This window comes from Chelonoidis abingdonii, chromosome 11, assembly GCF_003597395.2.
Source record: "Chelonoidis abingdonii isolate Lonesome George chromosome 11, CheloAbing_2.0, whole genome shotgun sequence".
Classification (NCBI taxonomy): Eukaryota; Metazoa; Chordata; order Testudines; family Testudinidae; genus Chelonoidis; species Chelonoidis abingdonii.
In genome coordinates, this window is record NC_133779.1 from 58,963,955 (window position 1) to 58,980,763 (window position 16,809).

Below are 16,809 nucleotides of genomic sequence, written 5' to 3' on the forward strand. Positions count from 1 at the left end.
ATGGTGTCAAATTTGCAGATGAACTGAAGCTCAGCAGTTTCTTCTGAAAGTCTGGTCCTGAAGTTTTTTTGCTGCAGGATGGCCACACTTTAGGTCTGCTATAGTGTGGCCAGGGAGGTTGAAGTGCTCTCCTACAGGTGTTTGTATATTGTCATTCCTAGATATCTGATTTGTGTCATTTATCCTTTTCCGTAGTGACTGTCCAGTTGGCCGATGTACATAGCAGAGGGGCATTGCTGGCATATTGGCGTATATACTTGGGATGTGCAGGTGAATGACCGGTGATTCGTGTGGCTGATCGGTTAGTGAATGACCCGGTGATGGTGTGGCTGATTCTGATTAGGGATAGATACAAGATACAAAAGCAGTTTCTCCTCCCTTGGTGTTACACCTCAACTGCTAGAAGACGCGCTCATCCTCCCTGATTGAACTAACCTCATTATCTCTAGCCTGCTTCATTGCATTGCATATATATACCTGCCCCTGGAAATTTCCATTACATGCATCCCACAAAGTGGGTATTCACCCACGAAAACTCATGCTCCAATACGTCTGTTAGTCTATAAGGTGCCACAGGACTCTTTGCTGCTTTTACTAAATCTTATAAATGTACCAAGAGTCGCCTACTGGGGAAATTGCTCAATATTTTCTTGGAGTTTCTCTTTCCTCTCCATGTTTCTCTCCCTCACTCCAAATCTGGGGAAATGCACTGAGCCAAATCATGTCAGAGACGCATTCTGTGATAACAGGAGTTACAGTTTGTTTGTACCTGGCTCAAGCAAGATTTGTTTTATTCTTTTAGTGGTAAAAATTGGATCTGAATTCCGTTGGTATCGATCATATCTTCACCCACCGGTTTCTCTCTGTTGGTTGGTTGGTTTTTAGCACCATGGGGGAATCTGTCTCACTTGTGGGATTTGCAGGATCGAAGGTTTTTGTGGCTGGAGGGGGATGAAAATGGAAAAAACAAAGCCGGGCACTTGAATAACAGGAACGGGACAGAATTCAAAACAGTCCCGTTTAGGGCTCTGGTCTGAGGCCAGATGTGTGGTGCCCCCCACTGGTGGCTGCGCCCCTCTGGGCAGACCCAGCGCTCCCCGTGTCTCAGGCCAACTTTTGCTGCTGTCCCCCATTGCCACAAGCCCTCATTGCCCCGGCCAGCCAAGCTCCCAGGCTGGGCCGTGCCCGCCCGCTGGGGGCTGCTCCCCGCTCTGCAGCCAGGCTGCAGCCCCTGGGAGCGCTGCCAGCCCCAGGGCTAGCAGGGTTCAATGGCTCCTGAGCCCTCCTCTCCTCACAGCCTATCCGTGCCGGCCCTCCCTGCAGCACCAAATGGAACTGGGACCCTCCCTCACCTGCTCCGTGGGGGCCACCTGTCCCCATCGCCCCTCCTGGTACGACCAAGATGGCACACGGCAGAGCCCAAAGCAAACCCCGGGTGGGTCTGGGGCAACCGAGCTGCGAATATCCCCGTCCCAGCTGGCCCCTGGCGCGGCGCTGAGATGCCAGTTGGATGGATACAGGGATGAGTGTGACTCTGCCCAATCCCAGCCCCTGGGGACAGGTGAGCTCTGCTGCTAGACGTGGCACGGGTAGAGCGGGGGGCGGGGGGGGGGGAGCCAGGACGCCTGGGTTCTTTCCCTGAGACAGGGAAGGAAGGGGGGGCTAGTGGTTAGAGTGGGGGAGCAGGGAGTCAGGATACCTTTTCTATCCCCAGTTCTGGGAGGGGGGGTGTCTAGGGCTTAAAGAGGGTGAGACTCAGTGGCAGGACTCCTGGGTTTTTCCACAACTCTGGGAGGAGAGTGGGTCTGAGGGTGAGAGCTGAGGGGCTGGGAATCAGGACTCCTGGGATCTGTTCCTTCAAAAACTGTCATCTGGCTCTAGCAAATATTCTTGCCCCATGGGACTGGACAGGGAGGGACCTGCCCCTTCGTTCAGTCCCAGGGCCCCACTGACAAACTCTCACCCGACTCTCTCCCTCAGTCGCCCCCAACGTTCCCAGGGTCGAGGTTTCGTGGCCGGCAGGGAAGGCAGTGCTAAGGGAAGGCGACAATTTTACCCTGCGCTGCCAGGCTGCTGCCCTGCGGCCCGTCACCAGGTACGTCTGGTCCCGCGGGGACGAGTGGCTGCCAGAAGCCAGGCAGGATTTACGTGTTGACAAAGCAGCCGTCTCCGATGGAGGGAGCTATGCGTGCGGGGTCTGGGTCTCCGGCCCCGGCTGGGGGTATCTGAGCCTCTCTGCGAGGGAATCGGTCGAAGTTCAGTGTAAGTTCAGAGCCTCCTCCCTCGCAGCCCCTGATGCTCCCCACACGGCCTCCTGGAGCAGCCCTGTGTGTCCCCTCCTTGTCCCCCCTGCTTCACCCCACCCACCTCATTAGCCCCAGCCTCATATTCCACCCCCACCTCCTAATAACTGGGTTTGGTCAACCCCTGTGCTGTTCTTCTGGGCTGGGCCCCCCACCTCTGCATCGCTCCCATGGCTGGGTCAATCAGCGACAAATTCAGTTTGTGTCCCCCCCACACCTGTCTGGGCCCCCAGCCCCCTCCCCGCCACTGCCCATCCCCCAACCTGCCCCGGGGCCCCATTCCACCCTGAGCTGGGCCCTGTCCCCTCCCACCTTCCTGGGTGTCCAGCCGCCTCTGTGCCACGCCCTGCCCCTCCATCTGCCTTGTGTCCCTAGACCCCTCTGAGACAGCCTCTGCCCCCGCCAACTGCCACAGACCCCCAGCCCCATATGGCCCAGGCCCCGTCCCACCCCTCACCTGCCCCAAGCTCCCAGATTCCTCTGGGCCAGATTCGCTCCCCCCTCAATTGCCTTGAGCTCCCAGACCCTTCTGGGGGACCCCTCCCCCTTATCCCCATGCCACCCTGCCTGTTCTCACCCCCAAGAGCCACATGGGCCAGGCCCTGCCCCTCACCCCCTGCCCTGGATCCCTTCCCCCCTCTGGGCCAGGTCCCCCCCACTCCGTCTCTCTCCGTTCACACCCCATGTCTCCGTCTTGCCCCCCAGATGCCCCCACAGGTGTCCGCATTACGGCAGTGCCGGGCACGAGCCCGCAGGAAGGGGAACCAGTGACACTAAGGTGCAGTTACACCAGCTGCCTCCCTACCCCCAACTCCTATGCCAGGTACTGGGGCAGCCGGCAGCTGGGTAGGATCCCGGCAGGAAATGGGGTTTGGGACGCAGTAGGGAGCGGGGCGGACTGACATGGGAATGTGTCTAGTTTTACTGGGACTGTCTGCATGGGGGATGGGAGAGCAGGGGGTGACTTTATTTGAGGGACGATACCTGAGCCTGTAACCTGAGCTGGGAGGGGGATGGGGCCAGTTGCCACCTTTGCCCGGGAAACTGGACAAAGGCTGGAGGCGGAGCCGGGGGGAGGGTGGAAGGAGACGGCTGCAGGGGAGTTTCAGTTTGAAGCTGGCTGGGGAAAGGAAGGGAAACCCAAGAGTTAGGTTTAAGCTCCGTGACCCCCCAAAAGGGACCTGGCTGAGGGGTCCTGGTTGCACCTCCAAGCTCTGCTTGGAACTGTGTTCCTGTCGTCTAATAAACCTTCTGTTTTACTGGCTGGCTGAGAGTCACGATGAATCACTGGAAGAGGGGAGTACAGGACCCTGAGTTCCCCCCACTCCGTGATAGCTGGTGGCAGGGGTGGGATCTACTGCACCCCATGGATGGCGCTTCCTGCAGTAAGTGACTGGGAAGCAGTGAAACGAAGGGGGATTGACGGGGACCAGGCGTGCTGAAGATTCAGCAAGGAACCGGGGGAGGAGGAGCTATGCTTAACCCCTGAGAGGTGGTGACCTGGAGAAGGGCTGGAACACAAAGGCTTCCCCCTGGAAAGTGTGGGGAGCAGCAAGCACCCAGGCCTGCTAGGGGCCAGCAAGGAGGTGTACAGCAAGCGCCTTAAGAGCAACCTGGTGGTGCTGTGCAGGCAGAGGGGCTGTGCATTGGGAGGCTCACCAAAGAACAGCTGATTGCCCAGCTGGAGGAGGAGGATCACTCGAATGAACGGATCTCTGTCTCTGAGGGAGGCAGTCCGGCAGATGCAGGGCAGGCACCGGTGTCTGTTCCACCTTGGAGTGGTCAGATGGCTGCTGAGGGCTTCCCGAGACCCTTCTTCCTATGCCTAGGGGAAGGGCGGGGAGGAGTCCAGTGAATACCACAGGCACCGTGACCCCCCCGGCCAGCAGGGGATCCTCCCGGTGGAGCTCCCCATAACTGGAGCTGAGTCGGCTGAAATGGGAGAAGGAAATAAGGGTAAAAGAGCTGGAGTTGAGGCAGCAGGAACTCATGAAAGAGCGAGCAGAACGGGAGAAACAAAGACAGCATGGAAAAAAACAGAGACAGCAGAAAGAGCGACAGAGACAGCATGAGCTGGAGTTGGCTAAGCTGAGGAGCAGGGACCCCCCGGCTGCAGTGAGTGAGGGGGGACCCAGGATTGCATGGAGATTTGATAAGGATGTCAAAGGAAGAGGAGGACATAGATGAGTTCCTGAATGCCTTTGAGACAGCCTGCAAGCTGCACAAGATTGACCCAGCAGAGAGGCTCCAGTTTCTCACCCCCTTACTGGACCCCAAAGTCGTGGTGATGTACAGCCGAATGAAAGGGGCAGAGGCAGGGAACTATGAACTGTTCGAAAAGGCCCTGCTCCGCGAGTTTGGGCTGACTCCCGAGATGTACCGGAGTGAGGGTAAAACCCCTGAGGTCACATATCTAGATCTGGCCCTCCAGATGCAGGGATATGCCCACAAGTGAGCAGATGGGGCCCCAACTAGGGAGGACGTGCTTAACCTAATGGTACTGGAGCAATTGTATGAAAGTGGCCATCCAACCTGAAGCTATGGCTGGTGGACAAAAAGCCAGAGGACCCGTGATGCCCAGAGCAGCTGGCCGACAAGTTTCAGAGGGTGGGGAAGGCCCGGGACAAGGGGAAAGCGGCTTTGAAACTCTTGCCCATCATAAAGGAGCCTTTCCAGAAGGTAGCTATGAACATAGTGGGACCTCTCAGCAAGACAACCCGGTCGGGGAAGAAATACATTCTGGTGGTGGTAGATTTCACCACCTGCCACCCCGAGGCACTGCCCTTATCGTCCATTAGAGCAGACACCGTGGCAGATGAACTGCTAATCATTTTCAGCCCAGTAGGGTGTCCCAAGACAGTCTTGACAGACCAAGGGTCCAGCTTCATGTCAGCCCTGTTCTGGTTCTTGTGGGAGAAATGTGGGGTCCGGCACAACTGGGCCTCAGCATATCACCCCCAATCTAATGGGCTGGTGGAGAGGTTCAATGGAACGCTAAAGATGATGCTGAAAACCTTTATGAACCAGCACCCGCAGGATTGGGACAAGTACTTACCTCACCTGCTGTTCGCGTACAGGGAGGTACTGAGGAGTTTACTGGGTTTTTGCCTTTCGAACTGTTATACAGCATGAGGGTAAGGAGGCCACTAGACCTGATGAGAGATGAATGGGAGTGGAAGGCCACTCCCGATGAAAAGTCAGTGGTGAAGTATGTCCTGACCTTCTGGAAAAAACTTGCTAAGTTCATGGACCTGGCCAGGAAACATCTGGCCAGAACCCAGAGGAAGCAAAGGGTCTGGTATGACCACACAGCACGACCCCCGCACCTATGCAACTGGGAATCAGGTGATGGTTCTCATCCCCATGAGGAGAAACAAACTACAGGCTGCCTGGGAAGGTCCTTTCAAGGTTGTCAAACAACTAAATGAGGTAAACTATGTGGTGAAGCTGTCGAACCAGGCGCACCACTGCCGGGTGTACCATGTGAATATGAAGAAGCCATTTTATGATGGGGGAATGTGGTGTTGGCCGTGTGTGGACATTGGGAGGAGCAGGGGGATGACCCTTTAGTAAATCTATTCCCTGGAACAAGAGCTGGCTCCCCCCTGGAAACAATTTCCCTCCCTAATCGGCTAACCCCTGCCCAGAAAGCTGAGATCAGAGGGGTGCTGTATCTGTACCAACAGCTGTTTTCCAACCAGTCTGGACGCACTAATCTGACTGTCCACCGGGTGTAGACAGGGCCGCACCCCCCTATAAGATGATCCCCCTTCTGCGTCACAGGAAAAACTACGCAAGACCTAAAAAAAGAGGTCAGGGACATAGTGGCTTTGGGGGTGATCCAGCCATCTTCTAGCCCTTGGGCCTCACCAGCGGAGCTGGTCCCCAAGAAGGACGGGTCAATCCGGTTCTGTGGGGACTATTGAAAGCTCGATGCCATCACTGTATCCAATGCCTACCCAGGCCCAGGCCTGACGAGCTCCTAGACAAGCTGGGAGGCCCTCGGTACCTCTCCACCATGGATCTTACCAAGGGCTACTGGCAAGTGCCGCTGGACACAGATGCCAGGCTGAAATCAGCCTTTATCACCCCTCTGGGGCTCTACGGGTTTCTGACCCTGCCCTTTGGGCCTCAAGGGAGCGCCGGCCACCTTCCAGCGCCTGGCGGATCAGATACTGAGGGGCATGGAGAGTTTTGCCGTGGCCTATATTGATGACATCTGTGTCTTTAGCCAGACCTGAGAGGACCACGTGTTCCAGGTTAAACAAGTGTTGGACCGACGCCAGGAGGCTGGGCTGACCATAAAGCACAACATGCGGCCCACTGGGCGGGGAGCAGGCAAGTGGCAGGTGAGGGAGGGGGGCTGAAGAGGCGGGTGGGCAGTGGCGGGGGGTAAGGAGGCGAGACGGGGGGGGGAGGGCTGAAGAGACAAGTGGGGGGCAGGTGAGCTGGCGGCGGGAGAGAGGGGGCTGAGTAGGCGAGCCGGGGGAGTGAGGGGCTGAGTGGGCAAGCCGGAGCGGTGGGGGGCTGAGGAGGCGAGCGAGGAGTCAGTGGCTGACCTGTTCTACTGATCTGATCTGGCTCCCAGCCCCTCTCCAAAAGGGGTGCAGCTGTCTGGGGGTGCTGCCTTCCACACCTTCCTCAGTCACACCTTAGTCATTCAACAGGGCAATTGATTACAAAGTGGGGGGAAGATCTTATTCTACTTCTAGCAAAAAGACATTTTTCTTTTACCTTAATTTTACTACCTTAGAGGCTCGTTACAACATATTATAGCTGGGTGTGTGTGGGGCTGCTGGGGGGGCATTGTGTTTCGGGGGGCTTGGCGGCGCTGGAGGGGATGGGTCAGTGGGACCGGGGCGGGGGTCGACCCTCAGCTGTTTTCTTTGGAGTAATATGGCCCTCGCCGCTTTACGAGTTGGGCAGGCCTGCCGTAAAGGCTGAGAAGGGCAAGGTGGGGATGGCTGAAGTATCCTACCTGGGCCATTGGGTGGGGAGCGGCTGCCTAAAGCCGGAACCAGCCAAGGTGGAGGCGATCGGAGACTGGCCCGCTCCCCAAACCCAAAAGCAGGTCCAAGCCGTTATTGGGCTGGCGGATGCTATCGAAGGTTCGTGCCCCACTTTAGCTCCATAGCTGGCCCCATCACTGAGCTATGCCAGAAGGGGAAGCCAGACAAGGTGGTCTGGACGAAGCAGGGCCCGGAGGCTCTCCGGGCGCTGCAGAAAGCTCTGGCCAGTGGCCCAGCTCTGGCAAACCCAGACTGTGACAAGCTCTTTATGGTGTTCACCTACGTCTCAGACACCGGACTGGGGGCAGTGCTAATGCAGGATAACGAAAGGGGGAAGAAACACCCCATCGTGTACCTAAGCAAAAAGTTCCTACTCCAGGAGCAAAGCTATGCAGCCATCACAAAGAAATGCCTGGCCATGGGGGTGTCACAGAGTGGGGGGGAGTCAGAGCCATGTACCCCCGGCTTCCTGCGATTCACCCTGACTCTCAGCCAGCCAGGAACACAGAAGGTTTATTAGATGACAGGAAGACTGTCCCAAGCAGGGCTTGTAGGTACAACCAGGACCCCTCAGCCAGGTCCCTTGGGCGGGGGGAGCTTAGACCCCTATTCTGGGATTTCCCTTCATTTCCCCAGCCAGCTTCAAACTGAAACTCCCCTGCAGCCGTCTCCTTCCACCCTCCCCCCGGCTCCTCCTCCAGCCTTTGTCCAGTTTCCCGGGCAAAGGTGGCACCTGGCCCCATCCCCCTCCCAGCTCAGGTTACAGGATCAGGTATCGTCCCTCAAATAAAGTCACCCCCTGCTCTCCCATCCCCCATGCAGACAGTCCCAGTAAAACTAGACACATTCCCATGGCCCATGCAGTGCTGCTGTGCAGCTGTTACCCAGTTGCCCTGCCCCAGATATAGCTGAATCTAAGCACCAAGTTACTGATCCCTCTGCAGTGGCACCGTGCAGCTGTTTCCCAGCTGCCCCACCCCAGAGGTAGGTGCATCTTAGTACCACATGTCATGATCCATCCCCCTGCAGCCTCACTGTGTGGTTGTTACCCAGCTGCCATCCATCAGCAAAAGGGTTCAAAAATCTGCTGCAGGGTTGATCCAATAACCCTCTTTTCTCCTTTTCAGTCCCCAGGACACCCACGTACATCATAGGACTTACAGTTGTGCTTGTCCTGTTATTGCTGGTGGGGCTGGTTGGCGTCATAGCTTGGAGGTATTTGCACTTTGGCAAACCGGTAATATCCACATCTCTGATCTCTGGCAATCCCCAGATCCTCCCGCCTGGCCTTTGCCAGAGAACCCCACGCAATCCAGGACTCAGAATTGCTGAGCCAATTCAGATGAATCGAAACCCAGCTGGGGGGAGGTGATTGCATGGTGGTGATTGGGTCCCACACAAATACCTGACACCCGCAAGGCGCCTGGGAAGGGCTGGGTGGCTGGTTCCTTTGCACGGCTGGGCTGGTGGTCAGGAGAGCAGAGGTCAAGCCAAGGCAGGAGGTTCTATTTTGTGGGAGCCTTTGTCCTGTTCCTTCCCCTCCTGAACCGAAGCAGATGATGTTTTGCCTCTGAGCTGTAGGTCTCCTTTCTTTGTAGTAAGATGCGGAGCAAACGCCAAGGAATGAGCAGCAATCCAGTAAGTGCGTCTATGGGGCTGGTAGCCAGGACTCCTGGGTTCCTTCCCTCCCTAGCTCGGGGAGGGGAGTAGGGGCTAGTGGGCTAGAGCAAGAGGGGCTGGGAGCCAGGATTCTTGGGTTCTAACTCCCGCTCTGCTGCTGACTCACTGCATGACTTTAGATGAGCTCTGTTCCCTCAGTTTACCTCTCCATAGAATATTATTATAAAATTCCCACCCCTGCCTCCCCCTCCAAGCAGGACAGAAGGTCTTTCCAATCCCCTGGGTAGTTTATCGGGATGGGGGGGCTCTGTGCATTTTCCTTTGTTATTACACATCACCAAGTGGTCCCAGGGCAGCGGCTCATGGCCTCACTTCTACCTGCCTTGCAGCACCAGCCGGGCCCGGGGGAGACCCCGGTGTCTGAACAGATCTATGAGAACACCCAGCACTATGGCATGGGGCAGCCAGCCCACCTGGCCCCACCCAGGCCCCCCAGGTAACAGCATGGCCTGGCTGGGAGCAACTGTGCAGGGGCTGGGTGTGGGGCGGTGCCCAAGAGTTAGGAGAATGTCGCCAAAGGTGAGCTTGATACGCTTCCGTGTGTGTGTGTGTGTGTGTGTGTGTGTGTGTGTCCCTGGCGCCCCCTGCTGGAGGGATGAGCAGTGTTCGGGGCAGAGGCTGGATCGGAGCCAGCACTCCCTCGGCAGGGGTCCACAAACATTTTCTGTCGTGCCTTCCCTGACCCATAATGGAATTTGTCCTGGGCTTCGACTGGGGCCGGAGCTGCAGCTGGGGCTGGGTTGGGCTCCCTCCCTGCACCCCATGGGGCCTGACTCTGCTGCCCTGCCCGAAAAGTTCCTCCATGCCCTCCTACGGTGGTGTGCCCCACAGTTTAGGGGGAGGGATATGGTTTGAGCATTAGCCTGCTAAACTCAGGGTTGTGAGTTCAGTCCTTGAGGGGGCCATTTAGAGAACTGGGGTAAAAATCTGTCTGGGGATTGGTCCTGCTTTGAGCAGGGGATTAGACTAGATACCTCCTGAGGTCCCTTCCAACCCTGGTAGTCTATGATTCTATGAAGGGAAAGGCCCTGTGCCCCTTTCCCTGCCTGGCCCCCCAAGCCAGCCAGTGCCCCCTAGAGGGCAAAGGCCCCATTCCCCAAATCCATGACTCATGTCTGGTCTGGGGAGCTTTAGCCCAGGGTTCCCCCCCAGCCACTGACCCACAGGTGTTCTGCACTGTTGACTGACACAGCCTGTCCAATCCCCAGCCACGGCGCTGCAGCCGACCCAACGCTAGCAACCAAATGCCCTCGCGCCATCCCCAGCCCCCCTAACATTCTCTCTTTTTGTGGCAGCGCGACCACCGAGCTGTGCCCTGGCTCTCTGGCCAGCATCGGGCAATCCCACATCTACAGCCAGCCGATGGACATGGGAAAAGTACGGCAGGTGAGCGACTCATTCCTCTGTGTGTACACAGGACCCAGGACTCCTGGGTTCTATCCCCGGCTCCTGGAGGGGAGTGGGGTCTAGTTGGTTAGAACTGGGGGAGAGGGACAGAGGCTGGGAGCCAGGACTCCTGGGCTCTATCCTAGCTCTGCGCCCTGTGAGATCAGCTCCCAGGGGCAGCGAGATAAGGCTGGGCTGGGTGCTCTGGGTCAGGGCGAGCACAGCTGCTAGGCAGGGGAGGGGGCATTGCCCAGCAGCTGGAGGGCACTGAGGTGGGCGAGAGGCTGAGTTATGGGGCTGGGTGGGGTGACACGAAGAGTAGAGCGCCCTGGAGGGAGGGCTCTGTAGCGCCTGGGGCAGCGGGACAAGCTCTGGGCAGCTGACGTTTGCAGAAATATTTCATCCACTGGCTGGGACAGGGAATGGGGCCTGGGGCCGTTCCCCTGTAGGGGGTCCCAGCTCTGATCCAACTACTGGTGACTTAGTAGCAGCATTACCTTGAGCTGATGGAGCTGCTCCATTAGATGGCAGGAGTAGCAGAGCTGTTATCCCCAGGGAGGAGCTAAAGGATTTGCTCCATTAGCCAGCAGCAGTGGTAGGGCTGTTATCCTCCATGCGTATCTCCCACTACAGAGGTGATGCCCTTAGCAGGTGTGTTTCTGTCGACATAAGGAGTCTCCAGAATGCCAGGCGCTGTAATGATCATCAAAGCTAAAATTGTAGGGGGAGGAGTTGTTTTTAGGAGAGAGTGTGGCCTAGTGGATAGACCATTGGCCTGAACACAGGACACCTAGGTTCTCTTTCTGGCTCTTCCACCTGCCTGCTGGGTGACCTTGGCTAAGTCACTTCCCTGCCTGGTGCCTCAGTTTCCCCAGCCATGACTTGAGCTCTGCTGACATCAAGTTCCCCATCAAAGCCAGGCATTGTCATTATTATTCTTCACGCCAGGATGACTCGGACGAGGTTCAGTACTCGACCATCCAGCTGCAGCCTCCCACCCAGAGAGCAGAGCCTGCCGCCGACCTCACCTGCGAATACGCTGCTATTAAGTGCTAACATCCAGCTGCGGTTCACCTGGTGCGTCCCCTCAAATTCAGGGCAGCCCCACGGCCTGGGCAACACACTTGGCCAGGCTGGGTGAACTCCCTACCCCTGACTCTGGGAATTAGGCTCCAAATTCAGAGGTTTTCTGGATCTGGATTCTTAGAGGAGGCCCCGTAAATGAGACATTCACGGGGGCGGCGCAGGGATCAAAGGGTGGAGGGAGATGCTAAGGCCCAGCTCCTGGAAGGGATTTTGGTGCCTAACTCTCCTGGGCTTCCGCCCCGTGGAAGGGCTGTTTCTGTCACTTCCCATTGACTCAATGGACATTCCAGGCTTCAGCGCAACGCAGACACAGCGCGGCTCTGCTGGACTCACACTATAAAGCTTTAGAACTAAAACACAAAGCATCGATTGTCCTGTTGTAGCCGCGTGGCCCCGGATTGTGAGAGAGACAAGGTGGGATATGGTGAAATCGACATTTACTGCCATTGAGCAATGAAAATAATTTAAATCTTCCAAGCCTACATGTCTTTATGCCTGGCCAAGCTTCCATGTGATACCAGCCTTCTAGCCAATAACCGAGAACCGCCCTTATCCTAAGCTAATGCATCGATTTCTTTGTGGTGGATTCTAGGCTCAGCTGCCAAACCTCTTACTGAACAGTCGTTCACTTAGTACTTTCGCTTAGTACGTCCACAGGCCTGCAGGATTTGGTTTTTAGTGGTAAATGTCAATTTCACCGGCTCTCACCAACGGCCAAAACATATTTCCCCTGATAATAATTGACATTGGCAGATGGGCCAGGTAAGAAAACTAAGGCTTGAGAACCTAGTGTTTGATTTAAGGATATTGAGTTGGCTATTTTGACCAGGGATGTTGACAATTGGTGTTTTAAGAGTTGTAAAGTGTTCACTCTTTCAGACTCTACACATGCAGTCATGAAATAAATATTGGCTGACACCTCCCCCTCTCCACAATTCCCTGCAATCAGGACAATTTAAATTGATAAAATTAGTTTAAAGGCCAAAATTTTGCACAGATATGAAAATTTAAAATCAATCCAAATTTGAAACATGCTTAAGAATAAATATCGATATTGTCTGTTGAACTTAGGGCTGTGGATTAATCGCAATTAACTCACATGATTAACTAACAGAAATTAATTGCAATTAAAAATATGAATCACGATTAAGCGCAGTTTTAATCGCACTGTTAAGCAATAGAAAACCTAATGAAATTTATTACATATTTTGGATGTTTTTCTACATTTCTGTGTATCTTATATTCTGTGTTGTAACTGAAATCAAAGTGTACGTTTTTTTTGTTATATTTCCATTGTAAGAATGATAAACAAAAGAAATAGTATTTTTCAGTTCACCTCATACAACGACTAAAGTGCAATCTCTTTGTCGTGAAAGTGCAACTTACAAATGCAAATTTTTTATGTATATATTTTTTTGGTTACATAACTTCACTCCAAAACCAAAATAATGTCAAACTTTACAGCTTACAAGTCCACTCAGTCCTACTTCTTTTTCAGCCAATCTCTCAGACAAACAGGTTTGTTTACATTTGCAGGAGATAATGCTGCTCCCTTCTTATTTACAATGTCACCTGAAAGTGAGAACAGGCATTTGCATGGCACTGTTGTAGCCAGTACTGCAACGTATTTACATGCCAGATATGCTAAGCATTCGTATGCCCATTCATGCTTCAGCCACCAGAGGACATGCTTCCATGCTGGTGATGCTCATTAAAAAATAATGTATTAATTAAATTTGTGAATGACCTCCTTAGGAGAGAACTGCTCTGTTTTACCCGCATTCTGCCATATATTTCATGTTGTAGCAGTCTTGGATGATGACCCACCACTTTCACTGCAGATTTGACAAAACGCAAAGAAGGTACCAGTGTGAGATTTCTAAAGTTAGCTACAGCACTCGACCCAAGGTTTAAGAATCTGAAATGCCTTCCAAAATCTGAGAGGGACAAGGTGTGGAACATGCTGTCAGAAGTCTTAAAAGAGCAACATTCCGATGCAGGAATAACAGAACTTGAACCATCAAAAAAGAAAATCAACCTTCTGCTAGTGGCATCTGACTCAGCTAATGAAAATGAACATGCGTCAGTCTGCAGTGCTTTGGACTGTTATCGAGCAGAGCCCGTCATCAGCATGGACGCATGTCCCCTGGAGTGGTGGTTGAAGCATGAAGGGACATAAGAACCTTTAGCACATCTGGCATGTAAATATCTTGCCATGCCAGCTACAACAGTGCCATGCAAACACCTGTTCTCACTTTCAGGTGACATTGTAAACAAGAAGCAGGCAGCATTATCTCCTGCAAATGTAAACAAACTTGTTTATCTGAGCGACTGGCTGAACAACAAGTAGGACTGAGTGGACTTGCAGGCTCTAAAATGTTACGCTGTTTTATTTTTGAAAGCAGTTTTTTTATGTACACAAATCTACATTCATAAGTTCAACTTTCATGATAAAGAGATTGCACTACTGTACTTGTATTGGGTGAATTGAAAAATACTATTTTTGGTTTTTTACAGTGCAAATACTTGTAATCAAAAATTAATATAAAGTGGGCACTGGACACTTTGTATTCTGTGTTGTAATTGAAATCAATATATTTGAAAATGTAGAAAACACCCACAAAAATTTAAATAAATGGTATTCTGTTATTGCTTAACAGTGCAATTAATTGCACAATTAATCACAATTAATTTTTTTAATCACGTGATTAATCACGATTCATTTTTTTAATTAGTTGCCAGCCCTCGTTGAAATTATAAACCAGTAAAAATCTCACACTCTCTATAACGAGATCTCCCTATATACTGTGCACTCCTTTTATAACAATCACATTTGCTCCGGATTGTTTGATTCTTATAAGCGGTTGCTTCTTGCAAGCAGAGTATACGTATTTTTTTGTCCCAGTGATTTTGCTCACTGCTTTTGATATGCAATTGATTCTTATAACAGTAATTCTTATCAACGGAGTGCACTATATATCTATCAAATCTGTGTAGGCCGCACCTATAAATCCATATAGCCACATATGTGTTGCTCTGCAGTGGTGTTCGAGAAGGCAGGGCCAGAAATGACCCGGCCCTAGGAGCAGGTGGTGGGGAGTAGAAACAAGTGAACGTGTTCACAAGAAACTTTTTGTGGTCAGGAAACACAGGTTCAGCACCACCAAAACATCACGTGATTTCAGGAGGGTTTTGCCAAATTGTTTCAGTAGACGATAAAATTAGGGCTGAGCCTTGACATTAAACTGTATTAGGTCCAGTCACTGGGTGGTAACAGGGGCCCGATGGCGGGATTGGGGCCAAAGTGTCTCCTCCTGGTTAAAGCGCTGAGCTGTGGATCCTGAAGGTGACTGAGGGATGGCAATGCTAAGAGAGCCCTGGGTGGGTAATATTGGGCAGCTTGTTCTCTCCGGGTTGTGTGTTTTGCAGGGTTAGAGGGTTTGGTTAATCAATCCACACATCTCAAGGGACTGTTTTGCATGGCCAGTTTGCCCTTGTGCCTAGCCCGAGCCAGAGAAACTCCCCCAGAGGTCCCTGCACCCACCGCAGATCTGGACAGGGGAAGGTCAAGGCAGAGTACCATTAACTCCGTCCCTTTGCATGTGTGCCCTTTTCATAGATCTGAAGCCTAGATCTGGGGGGTTGAGCTAGAGCACCATTAACTCCATCCCCTTGAACATGTACCCCTAACTCTGCCCCCTTTGCAGATTTCAAGCCCAGATCTGGGGCTGAGCTAGAGCGGGGCTGTCATAACTATAAAGGGAAGCGTAACAGCCCTCCTGTGTACAATACTATAAAATCCCTACTGGCCAGAGACACCAAAATCCTTTTACCTGTAAAGGGTTAAGAAGCTCAGGTGACCTTGCTGGCAGCTGACCCAAAGGACCAATAAGGGGACAAGATACTTTCAAATCTTGGTGGGGAGGAAGGCTTTTGTTTGTGTGCTCTGTTTTGGAGGTGGTTCGCTCTTGGGACTAAGAGGGACAAGACATCAATCCAGGCTCTCCAAATCTTTCTGCACCTGTCTCTCATATTTCAAACTTGTAAGTAACAGCCAGGCAAGGCGTGTTAGGTTTATCTTTGTTTTCTCAACTTCTAAATGTCCCTTTTGCTAGAGGGTTTACCTCTGTTTGATGTAACTTTGAACCTAAGGCTAGAAGGGGTTTCTCTGGGCTCTATGAATGTGATTACCCTGTAAAGTTATTTTCCATCCTGATTTTACAAAGATAATTTTTACCTTTCTTTAATTAAAAGCCTTCATTTTAAGAACCTAATTAATTTTTCCGTGTTTTAAGATCCAAGGGGGTTGGATCTGGACTCACCACGGATTGGTGGGGGGGAAAAGAGGGGGGGATGGTTAATTTCTCCTTGTTTTAAGATCCAAGGGTTTGGATCAGTGTTCGCCAGGAAATTGGTGGACAAGTCTCTCAAGGCTGCCCAGAGAAGGGTTAGAGTACTTGGGGGGAGATAGACAAAGTTTCCCAAATAACTCATAAATAATTTGGGTGGTGTCAGCAAAACAAGATCTAAGCTGGTAGTTAAGCTTAAAGGTTCTCATGCAGGTCCCCACATCTGTACCCTAGAGTTCAGAGTGGGGAAGGAACCTTGACAGGGGCTTTTAGTGAGAACCCGATTGCCATGGAAGGACTCAAAGGTTTGGAGAATCTGCCCCATCCCTGGGTTAGTTGTTGGGAGGGTCAAGTCCTCTTCTTGGGGAGAACCTGCCCCTCATTTCCAGTCTAGATTTGTCTCGCTTCATTCCCCAGCCAGTGGCGCTCGCTTTGCCTTTGTGGGGTGGGTTAAACAGCCTCTGCTCCCAAAATCCCCTCCCCAGAGAGGTGCTGAGAGCCCTGGACCAAGGCATCTCTGTGCCGCCTTCGAGAGAAACTGAACATTTCCAGCTCCTTCTGTCTCTCACTCCCCTACAGGAGTGTAGCAACAGCAGGTGAATTATTCCTCAGTTCAGGGCTAGTCACTTTCGCTGGCTCATAGAACGGGGAGAGTCGGGTTCTGCTGGCTCATTGGGTCCATTTTCCGGAGCTAAGATTTCCGCACTAAGCGGTTTCCGGCTCACCCCGTCCTGCAGGAGGCTGGATCACCCCCCCCAGGCTGTCATTTTCACTTCCAAATAAAGCCCCTCCCCCCCACCCCGTTCTCGGGGAGACACGGAGCCCGGCCTCAGTGTATTTACTACCCTCGAGTGTTGTGTATTCGGTGTCTGGGGTAACATGTAGGCGCACCGCTCACGGGACAGCGTGCCAGGTGCTGTACAAACAGAGCAAAACCCCGCTCCCCTGCCCGACGAGCAGCCGAGCGAGCCGTGGAGTGTCTGGACAGGAGAAATT

The 16,809-nt window shown here is 53.0% G+C and overlaps 2 protein-coding genes across 3 annotated transcripts in view; both read left to right on the forward strand.

The window, feature by feature from the left end:
• Positions 1-16,809, forward strand: part of LOC116833677 (B-cell receptor CD22) — a 231,375-nt gene that overhangs the window by 27,012 nt on the left and 187,554 nt on the right. The gene's annotated exons all lie outside the window — the stretch shown is intronic.
• Positions 1,314-9,524, forward strand: LOC116833683 (uncharacterized). Of its 2 annotated transcripts, none has more exons than XR_012656745.1 (5): positions 1,314-1,561; positions 2,000-2,262; positions 8,440-8,527; positions 8,911-8,950; positions 9,322-9,524. XR_012656745.1 is itself a non-coding variant. In XM_032795358.2 (5 exons), the coding sequence occupies exons 1-5, from the start codon at positions 1,330-1,332 to the stop codon at positions 9,430-9,432; spliced, it is 753 nt and encodes a 250-aa protein (XP_032651249.2). In that variant the 5' UTR covers positions 1,314-1,329; the 3' UTR covers positions 9,433-9,524. The 2 variants fall into 2 exon arrangements, 1 of the variants encoding a protein (XP_032651249.2); XM_032795358.2 differs by having other exon boundaries at positions 1,981-2,262.

Excerpts from the sequence above, each read along its gene's own strand:
- LOC116833683 (XM_032795358.2), top strand. The coding sequence starts at position 1,330 with ATGGAACTGGGACCCTCCCTCACCTGCTCCGTGGGGGCCACCTGTCCC. Across the intron at positions 1,562-1,980 it reads ATCCCAGCCCCTGGGGACAG|TCGCCCCCAACGTTCCCAGG; the intron begins GTGAGCTCTGCT and ends TCTCTCCCTCAG. Across the intron at positions 2,263-8,439 it reads GGAATCGGTCGAAGTTCAGT|TCCCCAGGACACCCACGTAC; the intron begins GTAAGTTCAGAG and ends TCTCCTTTTCAG.